General features: G+C 40.8%; 1 protein-coding gene across 1 annotated transcript in view; it reads left to right on the top strand.

Moving 5' to 3' along the window:
* Positions 1 to 3,059, top strand: part of LOC147027488 (pyruvate dehydrogenase (acetyl-transferring) kinase isozyme 1, mitochondrial-like) — a 31,008-nt gene extending 27,949 nt beyond the window's left edge. Inside the window, exon 11 of the mRNA XM_085876950.1 lies at positions 1,236 to 3,059. Within this exon, the coding sequence (XP_085733076.1) occupies positions 1,236 to 1,379 (144 nt within the window). The 3' untranslated portion in view covers positions 1,380 to 3,059. The remainder of the gene's footprint in view (positions 1 to 1,235) is intronic.
* The last annotated feature ends 16,447 nt before the right edge of the window (positions 3,060 to 19,506 follow it).

Here is a 19,506-nt window from a genome sequence, read left to right as displayed (position 1 = left end):
TTAATGCCTTGTTTGGCGCAACATCTATGAAAAAAAAAAAAAAACAGCTGAGGTGGTGACATTCCACTGGCACAGTCTAAAATCTACTGCTTTCAACCAACCAACAGAGCGAGGATCTACCGGACGAGTCTTGTTATGCATATACATATATATCATAATGTATATACATATGCAATCTAGTCTTAAACCATATTAGTGATCTTGAAAAATGAAATCTGATATATTTAATTTCAGTTAAGATAAAGACAAGATAGTGCAAGAAAGTGCGAGCCTTACAAAAGAGGCTCCCACGGAGCAAACAAAATGGTGGAGATTTGATTTTGAAGCCCCTCTTTTAACGGACAGACAGACAGACCGATGGAGAATATATATATACACACACACACACACACACACACACACACACACACACACACACACACACACACACACACACACACACACACACACACACACACACACACACACACACACACACACACACACACACACACACACACACACACACACACACACACTTTATCAATGTTTTTTTGCCATTAATGATGTACGGTAGTATGATTTATTTTATTTTTCTGAACCACTGCCCTTGCCCAAAACGAACTTTTAAGATAATGTTTGGGATTATTTTCCAGCTTTGCCTAGAATAGGTGAATCAGTTTGCCTTGACTAGGCCATTGAGCTCCTACAGTCATATTATTCTGAGGCCTGGGACTCGGCCCAACTCACCTCCGTTACCTTTGTGTGATAGGTTTTTTTTTGTTTTTTTTTCTTAAATACATGGAACTATATTTTTAAAATGCCGCTGCAGGTGATAAATCAATGACAGACAAAGACAGCTCGGAAGGCAGGCCAATGCACATCATTGACATAACACATTATAGCATCGACATATTAATATGATCTTTAATGTTCATCACAGCAAAGCACGTCTCGACAACATCGATAATGAAAACTATTCATCTTATTACATGCCAACCCTTGTTCGTGTTGCCATGATTGATGGATTATCTTGTTCATTTAAAAGAATATTCTCTGAGAGTCGATATTCCCAACCATATTCACTTAAAAAAAAATTGAAGTGGAATGAATTGAAAACAAAAACGTTTTCACTGTAGGAAGGTGGGTCGTCCAACATCCCATAATTTTACCTCTTTCTTTTCTTTGATTTTATTTATATCTTCGATTTCACAATTTCGCACCTGATTTTTTTTACATTGTATCCGTCCCGGCAGGCAGTATCAAGTGAATCTGTGGAGAGACTTCCTGTGTTCAACAAGTCTGTTTTCAAGCACTACCAGAGCAGTCAAGAGGCTGACGACTGGTGCATTCCAAGCAAAGGACCACGAAACCTCGCTTCAGGACAGTTTCCCAGCTAATGTGACAAATTACTGCATTAGCTCGCCTTGATACACAATCCTCACAACCTCACATCCATTGTGACACTACATTATCTCTTCACAACCAATTCAGGTTCTCCCTGCATCGTGACAACACCGTACATTGTCACCCCGTCACATATACAATTTCTTCATCGTGTTACTAAACAGCATTTGTGCTGTACATTTTTGCTGCATTATCACAATGCAATTTTATACCTCCTGTAAATGTCACTCATCCTACCTTGGTAGTATTGGTTATTATAATGGGGGAAAGTATTTGTCCCTGTTATCTGTTTGATCGGGTCATTTTGTAACCTTTCATATTGTTCACTAACCTTTCTCCCACCAGGAACCACGTGAGCTTGACTTAATGCCATCTGTTGAAGTCCATTTGCATGTAAGCAAATAGTTAATGAGATTTGAATTTATGTTGAATATTTTACTAGGTTAATATCCTAACTTGTGTGGTTTATATGATCTGCTACGTAGTCAGTTGGTATTTGATCTCTCATTGCACAATTTGCAAAACATGCACACAGCGTCAACCTGAATATCAAATTTTATTCTCATTTTGAATTGTATATTTTCATAATCGGTTCTAAATTGTGGATCCTTCAGTTTGTTACACACAACACAGGTTGCCTCTTGAAAGAGCTGACTCAATTCCACACAAAGAGGGTCAAACGTTTTCTTAATCTTTTTGGTTGTACATAACTGATTTTGTACATTTTCATTTGCTTCCAAATATTATAATACTGCTATTGAACGCTTTCCTTTTTGAAAAACACTAGTCCTAAATTGGGTGGTAGAATAACCTAGAGGTATGTACACTCATCTTCAAGCCGTCAAGCCCGGGTCTGAATCCTGGCCCAGCTATAAACTGCCACCATGGTGTGTCATGTGCAGGGCGAGGCATCAATGTGTGCTGTCCCTCGCATGGACATTAAGTCGGAAGACCAGTCTGCCGGCACTGGTTGTTAGTGGACATTAAAGATCCCACTGCGTGCCTTTTCCGAAGAATAGGGGAGGTACAGCCGGCATGCTGAATAAATTATAACTTCATCCCCTGACTGACTGCTGGGAAAGCAATGGTAAACCACCCAGCACAACCTGTTCTCAGATACTGCTTCGGCAGCACCAACGCTTCGCTAAAAGTATACGACATTAATGACGATGATGATTCCTCAGTTATGTGAACAAGCGTTGGAAATTTGGTTGAGTTAGTAGCCAATCAGTAATGCCATCATCCTCCTCCATAACAGGCCAATCATTATTTTACACTTTCGGAGACACCAGGTGTATCATGGATACAAGGACAAACAAGAACTGCAATCGTAAAGGTCAATTACATTTTGTGAACAAGTCACTTTTGTATCAAAAACTCAAAACCTTTGGCTTTTTACAAGCAAATGATCTGCCTTTATTTTTTTTAACATCCTAGTCTCAGATATTATTGGAGCAAGGTTGATTTTGAGAGAATAGGGAAATTGTGCTTCAGATTTAAGTGTTTCACTCCCAACTGGAACCGAGGCAAAATGTCAGTAATCGATGAATGGATAACGTACTTGTGTAAGATATATATACATTGTAATTTCACTCAGTTGACAAATTATAAATTATATGAATTTGGTTCACGTGTCATTGATTTGTCAATACAATAAATTGATTTTATTATTATTTTTATAATTATTGTTAATTTTTTTGAACTTCAACTTACAGTGGTTGTAAATATATTGAAACAGTGTCATGATATCTCTGTGGTATAACATGGACTTTTGAAAAAGTTATTCGGATAAGCCGGGAACTTAAAATGAAACACAAATGTGTTGCGATGTTAAGATTATTTTTACCCTGCGCAAGAAGTGAACAAGAGCGCAATGAACGCCCAAAAAAGTCTCTATGACACACACACACACACACACACACACACACACACACACACACACACACACACACACACACACACACAATTATATATTCAAACACGTCAATTTATGAAGAACAAGAAGGTATATACAGAATTGTGCTACGACATGGAAAACAGCATCCTGGTTACCATGGCAACCACTTTAGATGACGAACGTATGTCGCGACACACCGTCTCCACAGTCTGTACCTATGTACCAAATACGAAACGTGAAAGTTGAAAACTTTGGGAGTTAGAGTGCGGACAAGAACGGACGGACGGACGACCGGTATCACATAATACGCCCCGATGTATGTGTATATATATATATATATATATATATATATATATATATATATATATATATATATATATATATATATATATATATATATATATATATATATGTGTGTATATATATATATATATATATATATATATATATATATATATATATAGCCTGGTGTGTTGGCGCAGTGGTAAGGGCAGCGGCTTGGGATCCAAAAGGTCCTAAGTTCAAGCCCCGTTGGGCCACTGAATTAATACACCAGGGGGTTGACTCAGCCTGTCATCCTTCCGAGGTCGGCGAAATGAGTACCAGTGTACTGGGCCGGTGTATACCCCGGTTAAAATAGGTGTACCATATCCCTGTGTCGTAAGAGGCGACCAGGGTTGTGTCAGGAATGGCATCCGGCGTAAAACATGTGCCAAATCACTATGCGGATCAAACGGATGATCCGCTGTGGCGACCCCTAACGGGAGCAGCCGAAAGGAGAAGAAGAAGAAGATATATATATATATATATATATATATATATATATATATATATATATATATATATATATATATATATATATATATATATATATATATATATATATATATATATATATATATCGGGCGTATAGAAACGGGATTAAACAATTATTGGTTCACTCTGTCTGTCTGTCTGTCTGCCTGTCTACAAACGTGTCTATGATCGAGGAACCACTTCATTTCAAATGAATGTTATATTTTGGACACAGTAGAACGCGAATGGGAACATGAATTGGAACACGAACCTGCGGCTTTTGCAGTACCTTGGCTCTGAATTTGGCACATTGTACAGAATCTTGCCCCGCTTAGGCATGCATAGAGTAGTAAGGCAATTTCTTTTACTCTTCCTGCCTGTCTGGCAGTCAAACAAAATTGAAAATCATCCAAAACAGGAAACTTAAATGTTTCTAACGAGGTCATAAAGGACACAAACAACAAACACAAATCATTAATTCAACATGTTAATAAATAACTGTGGCAGAAAACTTGCAAAAAAAATTTTTCCTTCAGCTTTTAAAACCTTTATCATATTTCAATTGAATTATATACTTGTGAACTGTCGAATGCAAAACTCCTCGGCACTTCCAAAAACCTCCATTTTAGCAGTACTTGGATAAAATATTAAGCCATTTTACGCCATCTCGGCCAATCAAACTTGCCGCCCGCTCTCTTAGCATTGGGGAATATCGAGATTCAGACAAAAAACACAGCTCGTCAGAAATATAGATCATGCCCAGAAACACAAAGCAAGAGTTTAAAAGACCCTTCCCGTGTCCTCTTACTCAAGGGTTTAGTGTTCTATGAACTCTCTAGTTATTTATTCATAAATAGGTTTATATTCATTAAAAGGCTATCCAACATTAACCGCAGGGCAAACATCAACCTTGAGAGACTGCATAGTGATATAAGCCATGTAGTCACAGAAGCTGCGGACGCTTGTTCGGCTGGATGTGCAGTGCTTTGACCTGCCCCTTTAAGTCAGCGGTGTGGGGGGGGGGGGGGGGACAATGGCCATAAGAGACCAGAACTGAGTGCAATTCAAATTTGTGCAAAGGCAGCTGGTATCTCTTCCAGACCGGCACCAGCCCCATGGAGTGATGACTGGGAGCTCAGGCCCGATCTTCCGGCCTTGGAGCACACTAGGCAATGCCATTTTCCCTATAAAAGAGAGCACGAGTGCTTTAATTTTATTTATTACCTTACAGCGATTTGGCTTTCTTGTTTTGGTTTTCCTACTTCCACATTCTTCCCTTTGTTGTATCAAGATCTGTGGCAATATAAATAGAGTTATTAGGTGCTTGTGTTTTTATGTCTGCTGTACGATGAAGATGAAGTTCCCACAGTTTTGCATCTTGTGCCTGAGTGTGGAAATATTTATAACTAAAATCGTTATTAAATTGTTTGAGGCAGTTTGTGAGCCTGCCGTCTTGCCCTGTCGTCTGAGCGGGAAAGCCAGTTTAGAAAGCACCGTTGATCGCGCGTGAGCGTCGAGGCCATTTCACAAAATTCTCATTCAAAATTTTAAACGGCCGCTCCGTTTTAATCTTGGGGTGAGATCTCGCTCAGCATGACCGCAGTTCATCCACACCTGTTACTGAATATGTTACAACATAATGAAATATAAAGGAAAATTTAGGACCAAACCAAATCTTACAAAAATTAGCAATTGTATGTATTGTTGGGGGGATGAGATGGGTGTTGAAGGGGGTAACCTAGTATAGTTATTTCATTATTAACTGTTCGGCATAAGAGTATGGTATTTGTGTCCAAAGATCATGACGTGTTGGAAGTGCAGTATGTACAGACAGATTTAATTGTGATCCTTCCATCCTCTGTTATCTCTTCGTTAAATGTTTCTTTTAAAGTCATACAATATATTGAGGCTGCTAAGCCGGAAATTAGTATCACCGGAGGAGGTGGAAAAACCATGATGGTTTGTGAATTGGGCTGGTTGAGCATGCTGGGGGTGTTATCTAATGACTGAGAAAAAAATAATCTAAGATCGGCAGATGATAAGAGCTTAAAGAACAACCGAGTAAAAAGAACAAAAGATCAGCAAATGATAAAGAGCTGGAGAATGCCGGCAGATGTGGTTGAGAGGAGTGATTGAAAAAGGCAGGTGCTCATTGCTCTGTGGAGTCCGAAGAGTTTTGCTTTCGCCTTGGCGGTGCCGGATGCGCCGAGCCAGCAGAGAGCGCTACTGTGTCACACCTCGCCGAAGAAGCTGCGTCCCTTGTTCCTTCTTCAGTTGGTATGCAGTATCAGTCGCCCCCCACCATCCCCCTGGAAGGGACTCGAACTGCCTCAAGCCACTTTGCCAGGCTCTACCTATGGGTTTGCTGATCATCTTTGTTTGTGAATTCACCACTTTGTCATGGTATTTGTCAAAGTGAATGGATGGAAAGGTAAACGGTTAAGCAGAGCGAGTTATCGTTGTTCCGGGGGAATCATAATTGTATCTAATAAATTGATATAGTACAGTAATGTACATTGATTCTGTAAATGCTGTTGAGACAGTGCCTTCAGAAAGTCACACCCCTTGACTTTTTCACATTTTGTTGTGTTGCAGCTTGATTTTAAAATTGATTAAATTTAATTTTTTTATCACTGATCTATACAAAATACCACATAATGACAATGTGAAAACATGTTTTTCAAATTTTTTGAAAATGAAATACAGAAATATCTAATTACCTCTAATACTGAAGGAGAAGGAGGTAATGTTTGTTTGTTTGTTTGTTTGTTTGTGTTTGTGTTTGTTTCCCTTTCTGTCTGTTTGTGTTTGTGCAGGATATCTCAAACAGTTGTTGACGGATCAGGATTAAACTTGGTGGACAGGTTCAGTGTGTGAAAAGGACAAACTGATTAGATTTTGGTGTAGATCCAGATCCGGATCCGACAACTAGAATATTTCAAGTGATTCTTCACCATTGAAAGATCGGCCGAAAACTATATATAGCACGATATCTCAAAAAGTTGTGGACAGATTCGGACGAATCTTTGTGGCCATGAAGCGTTTGACAAGGAAGAATTGATTCAATTTTGGTGAAAATCCAAATGTGGATCAGGATCTGATAATATTTTAAGTGATTCTTCACCATTGAGAGATAGGGCTAAACTGATATAACATGGTATGTCAAAAAGTTGTGGACGGATTCAGATGAAACTTAGTGCATGGTGGACACGTTGGGTGTGTTACACGGACAAATTGATTCGATTTTGGTGAGGATCCGAAACCGGATCTTGATACGCGAATTATTTAATTATTAAAGCGATTCTTCACCATTGAGAGATTTGGCCAAAAACGAGATATAGCATGATGTTTCAAAAATGTATTGGGCCAGATATGTTCTCGTGGATCAGGCATTTTGTGGCGGAGGTATGAGCTCCACCGAGTGGTCTTCTAGTTTACATAAGTATTCAGAACCCTGAATCAATACTTTGTAGAAGTGCCTTTGGCAGCGATTGCAGCTTCAAATCCTCTTGAGTATGTCTGTATCAGCTTTGCACATCTGGATTTGTGGATTTTCTCCCATTCTTCCTTGCGTATTTGCTCAATCTCTGTCAAGTTGGATGGGGAGCCTTGGTGAACAGCAATCTTCAAGTCTTTCCATTGATTCCCAATGAGATTCAAGTCTGGGCTTCAGCTGGGCCACTCAAGGACTTTCACGTTGTTGTTCTCAAGCCATTTCAGTGTTGCTTTGGCTGTAAGCTTGGGGTCATTGTCCTGTTGGAATGTAAATCTTTGCTGCATTCTCAGGTCTTTTGCACTCTGAAGCAGGTTCTCCTCAAGGATTTGTCTGTATTTTGCTCCATTCATTGTTCCCTCTGTCCTTACGAGTCTCCCCATCTCTCCTGCCGAAAAGTATCCCCATAGCATAATGCTGCCACCAACACACTTCACGGTAGGGATGCTGTTCGATGGGTGATGAGCTGTGCTCGGTTTCTACCAGACGTAGCACTTTACATTCAGCCCAAAGAGTTAAATTTCCATCTCATCAGACCACAGGATATTTTGCCTCTTGCTCTCAGTCCTTCATGTGCCTTTTTTTTTTTTTTACAAACTCCAGGTGTGCTGCCATGTGCCTTTTTCTCAGGAGTGGTTTCCTTCTGGCCACTCTCCCATAAAAGTCAAGATTTGTGAAGTGCTGCAGAGATTGTTGGCCTTCCAGCAGGTTCTCCCATCTCAGCCAAGGAACTCTAGTTTTGTCAGAGTGGTCATGGGTTCTTGGTCACCTTCCCTATGAAGGTCCTTCTTACCCGGCTGATCAGTTTGGTCGGACGGCCAGTTCTAGGAAGAGTCTAGGTAGTTCCATATTCTGTCCATTTCCTAATGATGGAGCTCACTGTTCTCTTGGGAACTTTCCACACTCTAGAAATTGTTTTATACTCTTCCCCAGATCTTAGCCCCCTCACAATTCTATTTGGAGTTCTACGGAGAGTTCCTTGGACTTCATGGTGGAGTTTCTGTTCTGACATGCAGTGTCAACTGTGGGACCTCAAAGAGAAAGGTGCATTTCTTTCTAAATCATGTCCAATCAATTGAATTGGCCACCGGTGTACTTCAATCAAGTTGGAGAGACGTCTCAAGGATGAACAAACGAAATTGGATGCACCTGAGCTCAATTTGGAGTGTCATAGTAAAGGGGTGGAATACTTATTGACTCAAGACATTTCAGTTTTTAATTAATTTGTAAAAAAATATTCTCAAAAAAAAAAATCTACTTTCACATTATGGGGTATTTTGTGTAGATCAGTGACAAAAAAATCTCAATTTCATCCATTTTAAATTCAGGCCGTAACCACAACAAAATGTGAAAAAAATTCAAGGGCTGTGACTACTTTCTGAAGGCATTGCCTGTGCTTTTCTCTCTCCCAACCTCCCCATTTATTAAATCTGATTACTTCCATTCGCTTTTGTCTGCTCCACAAAGTTTCGTCCGAATCCGTCATTTGGCTGTTAACCCCAGCGTGGTTAAAAAAACACGATAATGGGAAATTGGTGTCATCACCTCACATGCCTGGTGTTGGCTTAATGGTTTGGGTGGTGGGCTTTGGATCCTAAGGTCCTGAGTTCAAATCCTGCTCAGTTGTTGAATAAATACAATGTGGGGTTAACTCGACCTGTCATCCTTCCGAGGTCGGCAAAACGAGTGCCAGCATGCTGGTATACTGTGTCGGAGTGGCGACCCGTCCAGGATTGTGCCCGATAGCCAAGGAGTCTGCTTAGGCAGCACCAACGCTCTGCACAGAATATGGTCGCAATCTCCTCTCCTCCTAACAGGAGGCTGAGAAGAAAACCACTGCTGGATCATCCAACCAACCACTTGGGCTTCCTTCTCATTTTAATCGATGATCTGGACAGAGGGTCAGATTCTCGTTGGAGCTATTTGTACGCCGACAACCGAAGCAAAGTTTTATTCAGCTTTCCCGGCGGATGGCATATGGTCTCTTTTAACAATCTGTCCCTAAATTGGTGATTATGCTATCATAATATTGATTTGTCAGTATTGGGATCGGTATACTGGTCTGAATCCAGCAATCGTACCAGTATGTATGTATGTATATGTATGTATGTTTGTCTGGCATTGACATTTTATAAATATTGTAAATGAAAAAAAAACGTATGGCATTGCAGGAAAATTTTACTCATTCAAATGAGACATAAACTTTGATCAGAAAGTCTTCATTCGAACCCTCACTCATAATTGTTTTTAGTTGAACGAATCATTTCCATTTTGCAATCATTGCACTGACTGGACTTGGCCTTGTTGGCCAAGCGAGTCAAATGCCAGAGTAAATCACCGCACGCACTTGGCTATTAAATGAAGAACTAGAACGGTACTCTGTGGAGCGCATACCTCCGCCAGGCTGAACAGTTTACGTTTTGTATGCCACTGATGTCTGGATCTGGATCCAGACTCGAACCAAAATATAATCAGCTTGTTCTTGTCACCAAATCAACTCATCCACCTAGTTTTGTCACAATCCGCAACTTTTTCAAATATCGTGTTATTATATATCGTTTGATGATATCGTGCCTGATGATGGCTTAATGGCGAGAGTGGTGGGCTTGGGATCATAGGATCCTGAGTTCAAATCCCACTCGGCTGTTGCATTTATACCAGGTAGGGTTGACTCTGCCTGTCATCCTTCTGAGGTTGTCAAAATGAGTGCCAGCTTGCTGGTATCCTGTGTCGGAGTGGCGACCTATCCAGGATTGTACCCAATAGCCCAGGAGACTGCTTAGACAGCACCAACACTCTGCACGGAGTATGGTCCCAATTTATGGATGGATGGATATTGTTTTTGGCCCTATCTCTCAATGGTGACGAATCACTTAACAAATTAAAAAATTATCGTATCCGGATCAGGTTTCGGATCTTCACCAAAATTGAATCAATTCGTCCTTGTGCCACACCCAACCTATCCACCAAGTTTCGTCCAAATCCGTCTGCAACTTTTTGAGATATCATGCTCACAAACAGACAAACAGGGGTGAAACATAATCTCCATCCATATTTGGTGGTGGAGGTAATAAAACCATCAAATTAAAGCACTAATTTTGATGGTTATATTTTACTCCCACTTTTTAATAAATCAAAACTCAAAATTGAGTCAACCTAATGCTCTTATACAAGGACAAACAAGCTCAAATAATAGAAGATACGCGTGCACAAAAGCACCTTCATGAAGTGCCACCACCACAAAAGAACAAGTGAGAGGAAAAAGCAAAAACACAAATTAAAAAAAAAACAAACAATAAATAAACAGGACAAGTTATAAGCCACGAAAAGAATGGATGTTGTGGTGCAACTAGGTTGAGGTCACGACCGACTATACAACATTCTCCGGTCTTTGTTCGCCTTTGAGTTAGAGACATGGACCAATGTTAATCTCGATGCAGTTCCGTGGTGCGAAGGCAGACGACCCTGGGGATGAAAGGGACGTCAGTCTGCAGGGAACTTTTTTGACCTTTAAGGAAAGTTGGTTTGTAACAAGGGTCAAAGTTCTCTTCAATCTTGGTTCTCGGCTGTGCCCGGAGGCAGCGAGTCCAGTTCTCATCGCGCCGTTTCTGTACAAATCCACCCAACGTTCGAGACGATCCACGCCAGCGACACCCGAGCGCGGCCCGGTGAAAGGGTGTTGGTGCATTAATGGCGCCAAAGCGAAAGGCATTGTGCCGGGGGATAAAAGGGGACAGGGGGCGGCTTGTCATGAAGCTGTCAGTGCTCAGAAAGCATCGAGCTGCAGGCCTGGCTATGGAAATGCACCGCGCATTGACGCGGGACAATGACTTTCCTATTAATTTAAACTCGTTGTTTGAGAAGAGTTTGGCGGATTTGAAGAGAATGTGAAGATCAATGGGATCTGTTTGCGCCACAGATAACTTCACTGAAATTGGGGTGAGCATTGGTTTTGATTTATTAAACCATGGTACCTGTCTCGTTCGAGTAATCTTGCAGGCACTTCAACATCCTTAAGTCAATTAAACATCTTCAAAGTTCTTAATTTAAACTCGTTCGGGATGGATATATGTGGGTTTTACACAAATGTGCAGACCACTGTGGGATCTATTCGCACAACACACTTCACCTAAATGAGGCTGATGATTGCTTTTTTGGTTTATGAAACCACGGTAACTGTGACCCTGTCTTCTTTGGACTCATCCCTCAACATCTTCAACGTCCTGAAGTCAATTTGGCAAAATACACTCGTCTCGATGCATCGAAATACTCCACCATATCCGCAACAGGTGTATACATGGGCGTTTACAAATTAACATCGTCTAATATAATTTGTCTCATCGAAGCGAACGAACACATTGCAAATGTGTTAGTGAAAGGTCCACTTTCAAAACATTGAGTGAACAGACGTCTCCAGAAGGTTTATGGACAAGTTAAAGCTTTCAAATAAATTTTAGTCTTGAAAAGTTTCAACGAGAGGCAACGCATTGTCCCCTTTATCTCACGGTTGCACTTTTCACGCCATAATGGTGACCTCTTTAGATGCCAACAAACGGTCGTCAACTCCTTAAGGCTTCGGTCTGAGGGATTTCCTGCCAGTTCCACACACACTGAAAGCTTATATTCGTTGTGACAGGCAGCACACAAAGATAAAACTCTGTCGGCAAAAACCCGTGAGCGCGTCTGCAGACGCCGTGACCCGGACACCCGCAGACCGGACACGATGGGCGGAAATGGAGCAAAGAAGACCCTCTTGGGGACTACAATCGAGCGCGTTCTTTTGTTCCTTATATTTCTTTGTGACACCTGTACATACTACCTACAGACAGGAATTCCCTATTCAAAGAGCCCATCGAGTGGTCTTGCATAACTGCTTGTTCTTTTGAAGTCGTTGTTAAATGATATCTACCCGGATTTGAGCAGGAAATCCTGAACAGATCACGTTCGGATTAATATCTTCTTCTTTTTTCTTCTTTCTGCCAAACGGCGTCGAAGTGTCTGCGTTTTCGACAATGATTTATACGAGTATCTTATGCTTTTCACCCGATGATGTTAAGATATGTTACGACAAAACAACAATTACATATGAAATAACTAGTCGTGGTATGTATCTCGTGTTGAGAAACGTGCAACGTTAACACGGGATATAATCGGTGAAAAGCTCGAAATAACATAAATTCCTCCAATTTATCATTCTTAAGATACTATATCCTCCTACATTGTGATTGAGACACAAAATGTGTACAAAGTATACAATGTCACATGACGTTTAACATGAAAAATAAAATACATTTTTAAAAATCAAATAAATCCACATTCATACAAAGCAACTCAGGAGTATATGCTTTGTTTTACTCATACAAAGGTCAAGGCTCATTAAAAAAGGTAGACAAACAGACTGGGTGAGAGACCAATGCACTGAAAATGGAGCAGACAGGAACGGGCAGACAACTGGGCACAGGGACACAGATAGACTGGTACAATAATGAATTGTCTGGTGAGATTAGTGTCCTTTCGACCTTTGATCCACGTCCAACACTACATATAAACGCTCTTGCCACCCACATTTATTACCCTCTTTCGCTCTGATGAAGGGTTCGCACTCGAAACGTCAGATGCTACTCCAGCTCCAATGGTGGTAAACATACATTTATCAGCTTTGTAGTTTTATGAGATACATTTGTGGAACATTAAGGACAAAAAGACAGGTTGTTGAGGGGAACACAAGTAGAGATTACAGCTGGAAGACAGGGTAAATAGAGCAAGAGGAAGTTGCGTAACTGTGTGGAGGGGGAAAGGTCAGTGAGGATGATAAAAAAATAAAGCATGGCCAGGTAACGGAGGCAATATGAATACTCTTACCCAGACCCAGCTACAATTAATATAATAGCTGGGTCTGGGTAAGAGTAATCATACTGACTCCGATACCTGTCATCCCGGTGTTTCACAGACGGTGATCCATCAATGTCTATGCCGTCCCTTGAATAGACGTGAAACAGGCGTTCCATTTACTTGCATTAATTGGTGGATGTTAAAGATCCCATAGTGTACTTTGCAAAGAGAAGGCGAGCTATCACTGACACCATGAGCAAATTAAAAATACCTACCTCACCTTCTGCTGGGAAGGCAATGGCAAACCACGTGGCAATATAATCTTTGCCACGAAACTGCTTCGGCAGCACCGACACTCTGTAACATAGTTTGGTACATCAGAATCAGAAAGAATACTCTGTGTATACAACATGTTTTAATAATATGTTTAATATAGTTGATTTTTAATTACACTATGTAATACCATTCAGTGCTTTCAACACTTGGTTTACAGTATCAACATTGTACTACTACTACTACTACTACTACTGCTAATAATAATAATAATAATAATAATAATAATAATAATAATAACTAGAAGGGCACTCAGTAGAGCACATACCTCCGACACACAATGCCTGATCCACAAGAATATATCGAGCCCAATACAATTTTAAAACATCATGCTACATATCATTTTTGGCCCCATTGCTAAATGGTGAAGAAACACTTAAAAAATTATCAGATCCAGATCCGGATTCAGATCTTCACCAAAATTTAATCAATTCTTTCTTGTCACACACCCGTGTCCACCAAGTTTTGTTCGAATCCGCCACAACTTTTTCAGATATCATGCTATATATCATTTTTGGCCCGATCTCTCAAGGGTAAAGAATCAGTTAAAAAAAATTAAGTAGCCAGATCCGGATCTTCACCAAAGTATAATCAGTTCATCCTTGTCACACACCCAACCTGTCCGCCAAATTTCATCCGAATCCGTCGACAACTTTTTGAGATATCCTGCACACAAAAAGACAGACAGACAAACAAACAAGAAAAAAAGACGTAGTGTAGAGCACAATACTTGCAAAATCCATTAAACAAATTTGACCTCAAAAATAATTGCTGGTTGAGTTCAATGACCAAATATGTAAATCCTCTTCAAATTTCAAGTCAATCGAATGAAAACTGACAATTTTAGAAATCTGGCCGATGTTGACCTCAAAAATAACTGGTGGTTGAATTCAGTTAGCTCGTATGAAAATCATTTTCAAATCTCTAGTAAATCGTATGAAAATTGAGGATTTTAGAAATTTGACAAATTTGTTGACCTCCGGCCTATGTTGACCTTTTGACCTCAAAAACAATAGGCTTCTTCCTTATGAAAAACTCGACCATGTGGTGAAGCTTCGTGAAGATCGGTTTAAAATTGTGACCTGCAGGCGATTGACAGACAAACAGAATAACAAAATCGACGAACCGATATCCTTGAAAAATCTTCAATTTTGCAAGTAACAAACAAACAGACAAACAGACAAACATACAGAAAGGGGTGAAAACATAATATCCTTCCACCGAGGTTATGTTTTTAGAGGTAACTTGCAGGAACCCATGGAAATTCTGCGTAATGTCCAGTGTCATGTGGCGTATAATTTCAATCATAATGCTGTGCAGCACGAACACTCACACACACACACACACACACACACACACACACACACACACACACACACACACACACACACACACACACACACACACACACACACACACACACACACACACACACACACACACACACCTATTTATGAAGATAGCAAATTCCACGGTCCCTGCTATTAGGCCAGGGGCCAGTGGGACCTACCTTGCACCCCATCCTCAACAATTTTTCACTGATACCACAGTGTTCATATATATCCCAAGTAGCAGAAAAAAGATGTCCCCAGAAAAATAACTCATTTGCACTATGCTTTATTTAGCTGTTTCCATTTTTGCATGTAATTAAGCTATCCAAACATTATTCTACATCTCTGACAGCAAAGGAAATATGTTCACTCCACTACTTGACCCTCCAAACATATGTGTAGATTCCTCATTTACAAATTTCCATGTACCAGAAGTTGAGATATTTACGAAAATGAGAATTTCCATAATGGCGGATCCTAATTAGCATATCAATGCATTTAAAATTATTTCCACTACTTTTACTCAAACAGAAAATAGTTATGTTTCCCTTAAACACCAACAGACATAATAAGTCACAGTTATGTATTACTAGCTGAAGTACCCGGTAATACCCGGGAAATTTGCCCTATTCTCCTCACGCTAGTTAGACTGAAGCATTAGTTGTATGGAGAAAATTAAGAAGGCTTCTTTTATTCCTCAGATTTATGGAAGGAAGGCTTTATGCTGCCGTAATCCTCAGAGAGGTCATAGTTCAAGGCGGCCATGAGCCACTCAATGTTTCTAGCAGCAGTGGCAACTGTCGTTGATGTTCTGCCAAAACCCAGACCGAGAAAGCTGAAACGTGAGTTTTGTGCTTCTCTCGCCCGTCGGTGTGATGCTCTATTTGCAGTTAGGCGACGCTCTCTCTCTGCAGCTGACTCTGCTTGCCTGGCTCGTTCATGAGCAGATATATCAGCAGCAAGACGTGTCTGTCTCTCTGTCTCTCTGTATCTCTCTGTGTCTCTCTGTGTCTCTCTGTGTCTCTCTGTGTCTCTCTGTGTCTCTCTGTGTCTCTCTGTGTCTCTCTGTGTCTCTCTGTGTCTCTCTGTGTCTCTCTCTCTCATGAGCAGATCGATCAGCAGTTAGTTGTTGCAGTGCGCGTGCAGTTTTGAGAATTCAAATAACAGGAGGAGAATGTGTATGTTTAAAAAGTCAATGAATACAAACATTTTGTATTTCAAAAAATACATTTTTTTTTTGATTAATTTTTTTTTGCTATGATTTTTTGTTATGTTATGATTTGTTATGATTTTTTTTGTTATGTCTTTTGTTATGATTAATACGCCGGCGCACGATTCGATAGCCTTTTTTTTTTTATGGAATTTTTTTTTTTTAAATACATATATTTTTTTCATTTTTATGGAAAGCCACTCAGCGCATCCTGGAGCTGAATGTTAGGTCTACATGTGTGTAAAGTTTCATCAAGATCGGTTCACTGGTCTAGGAGCTTATTGGTTACAAACAAACAGACAGACAGACAGAAGGACTGCCATTTATATAGTAGATATCAGGCCCAGGTAATTAATTCCATTGATTAATCTGATTTCGCATGATTTTCGAACGATTCATTGTGCTTTGTATTTTATGCTAATTAGCCTACTTAAAAAAATTCAAAATTTTTAATATATTTTTTGCCAACCTGGCTTGTATCTGGCAACACTTAAGTAATGTTTTTTTGACAAAAAACTGACATGTGTGGTAATTACAAGGAAAGAAAATGGGAATTCTTGCATTTTTTGTGGGAATTATTGTCTTTAAGTGAAATTTAATTCATATGCAAATGAGCTAATCAGCATAAACAAAATATATTTTAATACATAAATGCATAAGCTTTAATTTAACACCAATTTTGTGATTTTATGTTTACATTTGACAGAGATATTGACATTTTGTCGATCTTTGTGAGATTCGTCTATTTTTTTGATTGGTTGCCATGGAAACAGCTTAATAAAGCATAGTGCAAATGAGTTATTTTCCTGGGAACATATTTTTTCTGATACTTGGGATATATATGAACACTGTGGTATCAGTGAAAAATTGTCGCAGGGGGGGGGGTGCAAGGTAGGTCCCACTGGCACCCGGCCTATATCTTCTTCTTATGTAATACCGCCTCCCACTCCTATATTCCCGTTCTTCAACGTAAAAGGGTAAATTGTTATATCGACATAATACACATTTCTTCAGTGAAATATTTCATTATTTTTGCCATAATAATGACTTCACAGAAAGCGTGATCAAAACTGGAATTGAATGTCCAAGAACTCATGGTATATTTTGGTCAGTCAGTCATTTCAACTCTAAAGTGATTATGAGTTGCCTTATTGTGTGAATAAATGATCGTAAATCAATTATCTTCTTTGTGAAGCATCTTATATACGCATCGATCCAAATAGCGAGACATTGGATCTATGTTAAGTTGCAATTGTGGGTGGAATCAGGCCAGGTGTTGAACCAATCGGTGGGAAGGATTGTTACAGAAACACACACGCATGAACAAGCGTAGTATTATGTAGATAATGAATAATAACTAGATATGTGAGATCACAAAGCGATCGCCAAGAGTAAGCCTCCCCTGACAACCACGATCCAATGATGGCTATATTGTTTTCGGAACGCCATATGATCTTGACCTTCAATATTTCGGGAAGACTGTAAAATTAGAAAAACTAGTGCATGCCCGTAGGTGCATGCCCGTAGGTGCGTGCCCGTAGGTGCGTGCCCGTAGGTGCGTGCCCGTAGGTGCGTGCCCGTAGGTGCGTGCCCGTAGGTGCGTGCCCGTAGGTGCGTGCCCGTAGGTGCAAACAAAACAAAACAAAAAACTTTCAAACCGCATGCCAGAACCGTCTTCTGTACAGGGGATAGGAGTCATCAGAGAAGCTTGTCGTTTCTCGTCGGGCTTTGGGATAGTCCTTTGTGCACTTCCGGTCTGCCATGCAAGGGCTCGAGATGTTCCATTCCCCACATGGACCGTGAATCATGTGTGATGTCACGATACGGTGTAGTTCCGGATTTGTGCGTTTGTCAGGAATCTCAGCAGAGACCACGCGATCGACATCTGCTGGTGTTCTGGGCTTGTCGCGAGGTACCACGGTCAGGAGCATGTGTATATGGGAAAGGTGACGCTTTTGCGTTTCCTTCACCATCACATAAGCGTCCACATGCCCCAAGATGTCATTCTTGAGGAGGTCTGCTTTGAGTGCTTCCACCTTCATATGAAACACCCGGGCGATGATATCAGGTCTTTCATTGGCTGACTGACCCTCAAAAAGTGATTGTTTAATTTCTGGCCACTTTGGGTTGCAGGTGAATGTTCGGAAAAAGTCAGGTTTTCCCTTGACTCGGACCAAAGCCATTGCATCCTGAAACTCTTTGGCATACCAACGTGGTGACCCATAAATTGATGGCGGCAGAATGGTGAGGCGTCCAGGTAGCACCTCAGCGTCACTGTTCAACGCATCAACGATGATCTTATACTTTTCTGCCTTAATTGACTTCTGGTTGCAGCGAATCCAATTGAGACGGTGCGACTCAATTTTTGCCATCATGTCGCATACGTACTGCTGTGTCAACTTTCCACCACGAAGTAGTGAGTAGGATCACGTACTTGGAGATGGTAGCGGTAGAAAGATGTTGGCGTTATCCCTGATAACTCAGTGTGGTACCCCTGGGAGCCGCAGGGTAGCAGAAGTATGTATGATAGAGGGTCATACGCTGGATGCATGGCGTCTATTGTCTGTAAACCTCCTCCTCTGAGGTGAACACCGATTGCCAGCCTTCCAAACTGCTCTGTTGTCATTGCCCCTGGAGCAATGACAGCCACATCGCTGTCTGGTGAGGGAAGGTTGACGGTACCATGATGAAGGTCTCGGCGCCGCGTGCGACCTGTTAACACAATTTTCAGTTCATTTGCGCTATCATTATGAACCACAAACTCAATGGCTGATTTGAATTGCTGGACGTATGGGTTGCACTCATGAATGGCCTGTTGTGCTCTTAGCAAAAAATGCTCATTCAGGCTACTGTTCGAGGTGTGGGCACGACAAAACTCCAGCTCATGGGCTGGATCGTGAAAGTAGATTTGAGAAAAGCATGGGCTACAACCCAGATCGGCAAGAGGAGCACCAATGTAATGGTAAACCTTACCTTGTATGCGCACTCCAGGATTGAAGCCAGGCATACCTATCTCTCGGACACCGATACTTGCCATTGCCAGCGCGTTGTTATACTGTTTCGCGCGCTTCACAAAGTCCTGGTTAAGGAAAAGGTTTTTAATAGCATCTGGAGGTTGTGATGGAATTGAACCGGGTTTTGGATTCGTAGGATCATGCTTAAGGTCGACCTTTCCGTGGTTGCAGCAAAATCCTCTTCTCTCCTCAGTCCACACAAAAGCATCACAATG

Source organism: Eptatretus burgeri, chromosome 4, assembly GCF_056783735.1.
Source record: "Eptatretus burgeri isolate ZD-2024b chromosome 4, Ebu_testis_v1, whole genome shotgun sequence".
NCBI lineage: Eukaryota > Metazoa > Chordata > Myxini > Myxiniformes > Myxinidae > Eptatretus > Eptatretus burgeri.
The sequence above is the reverse complement of the archived record's forward strand: the minus strand, read 5'-3'. Positions and strand labels throughout refer to the sequence as shown.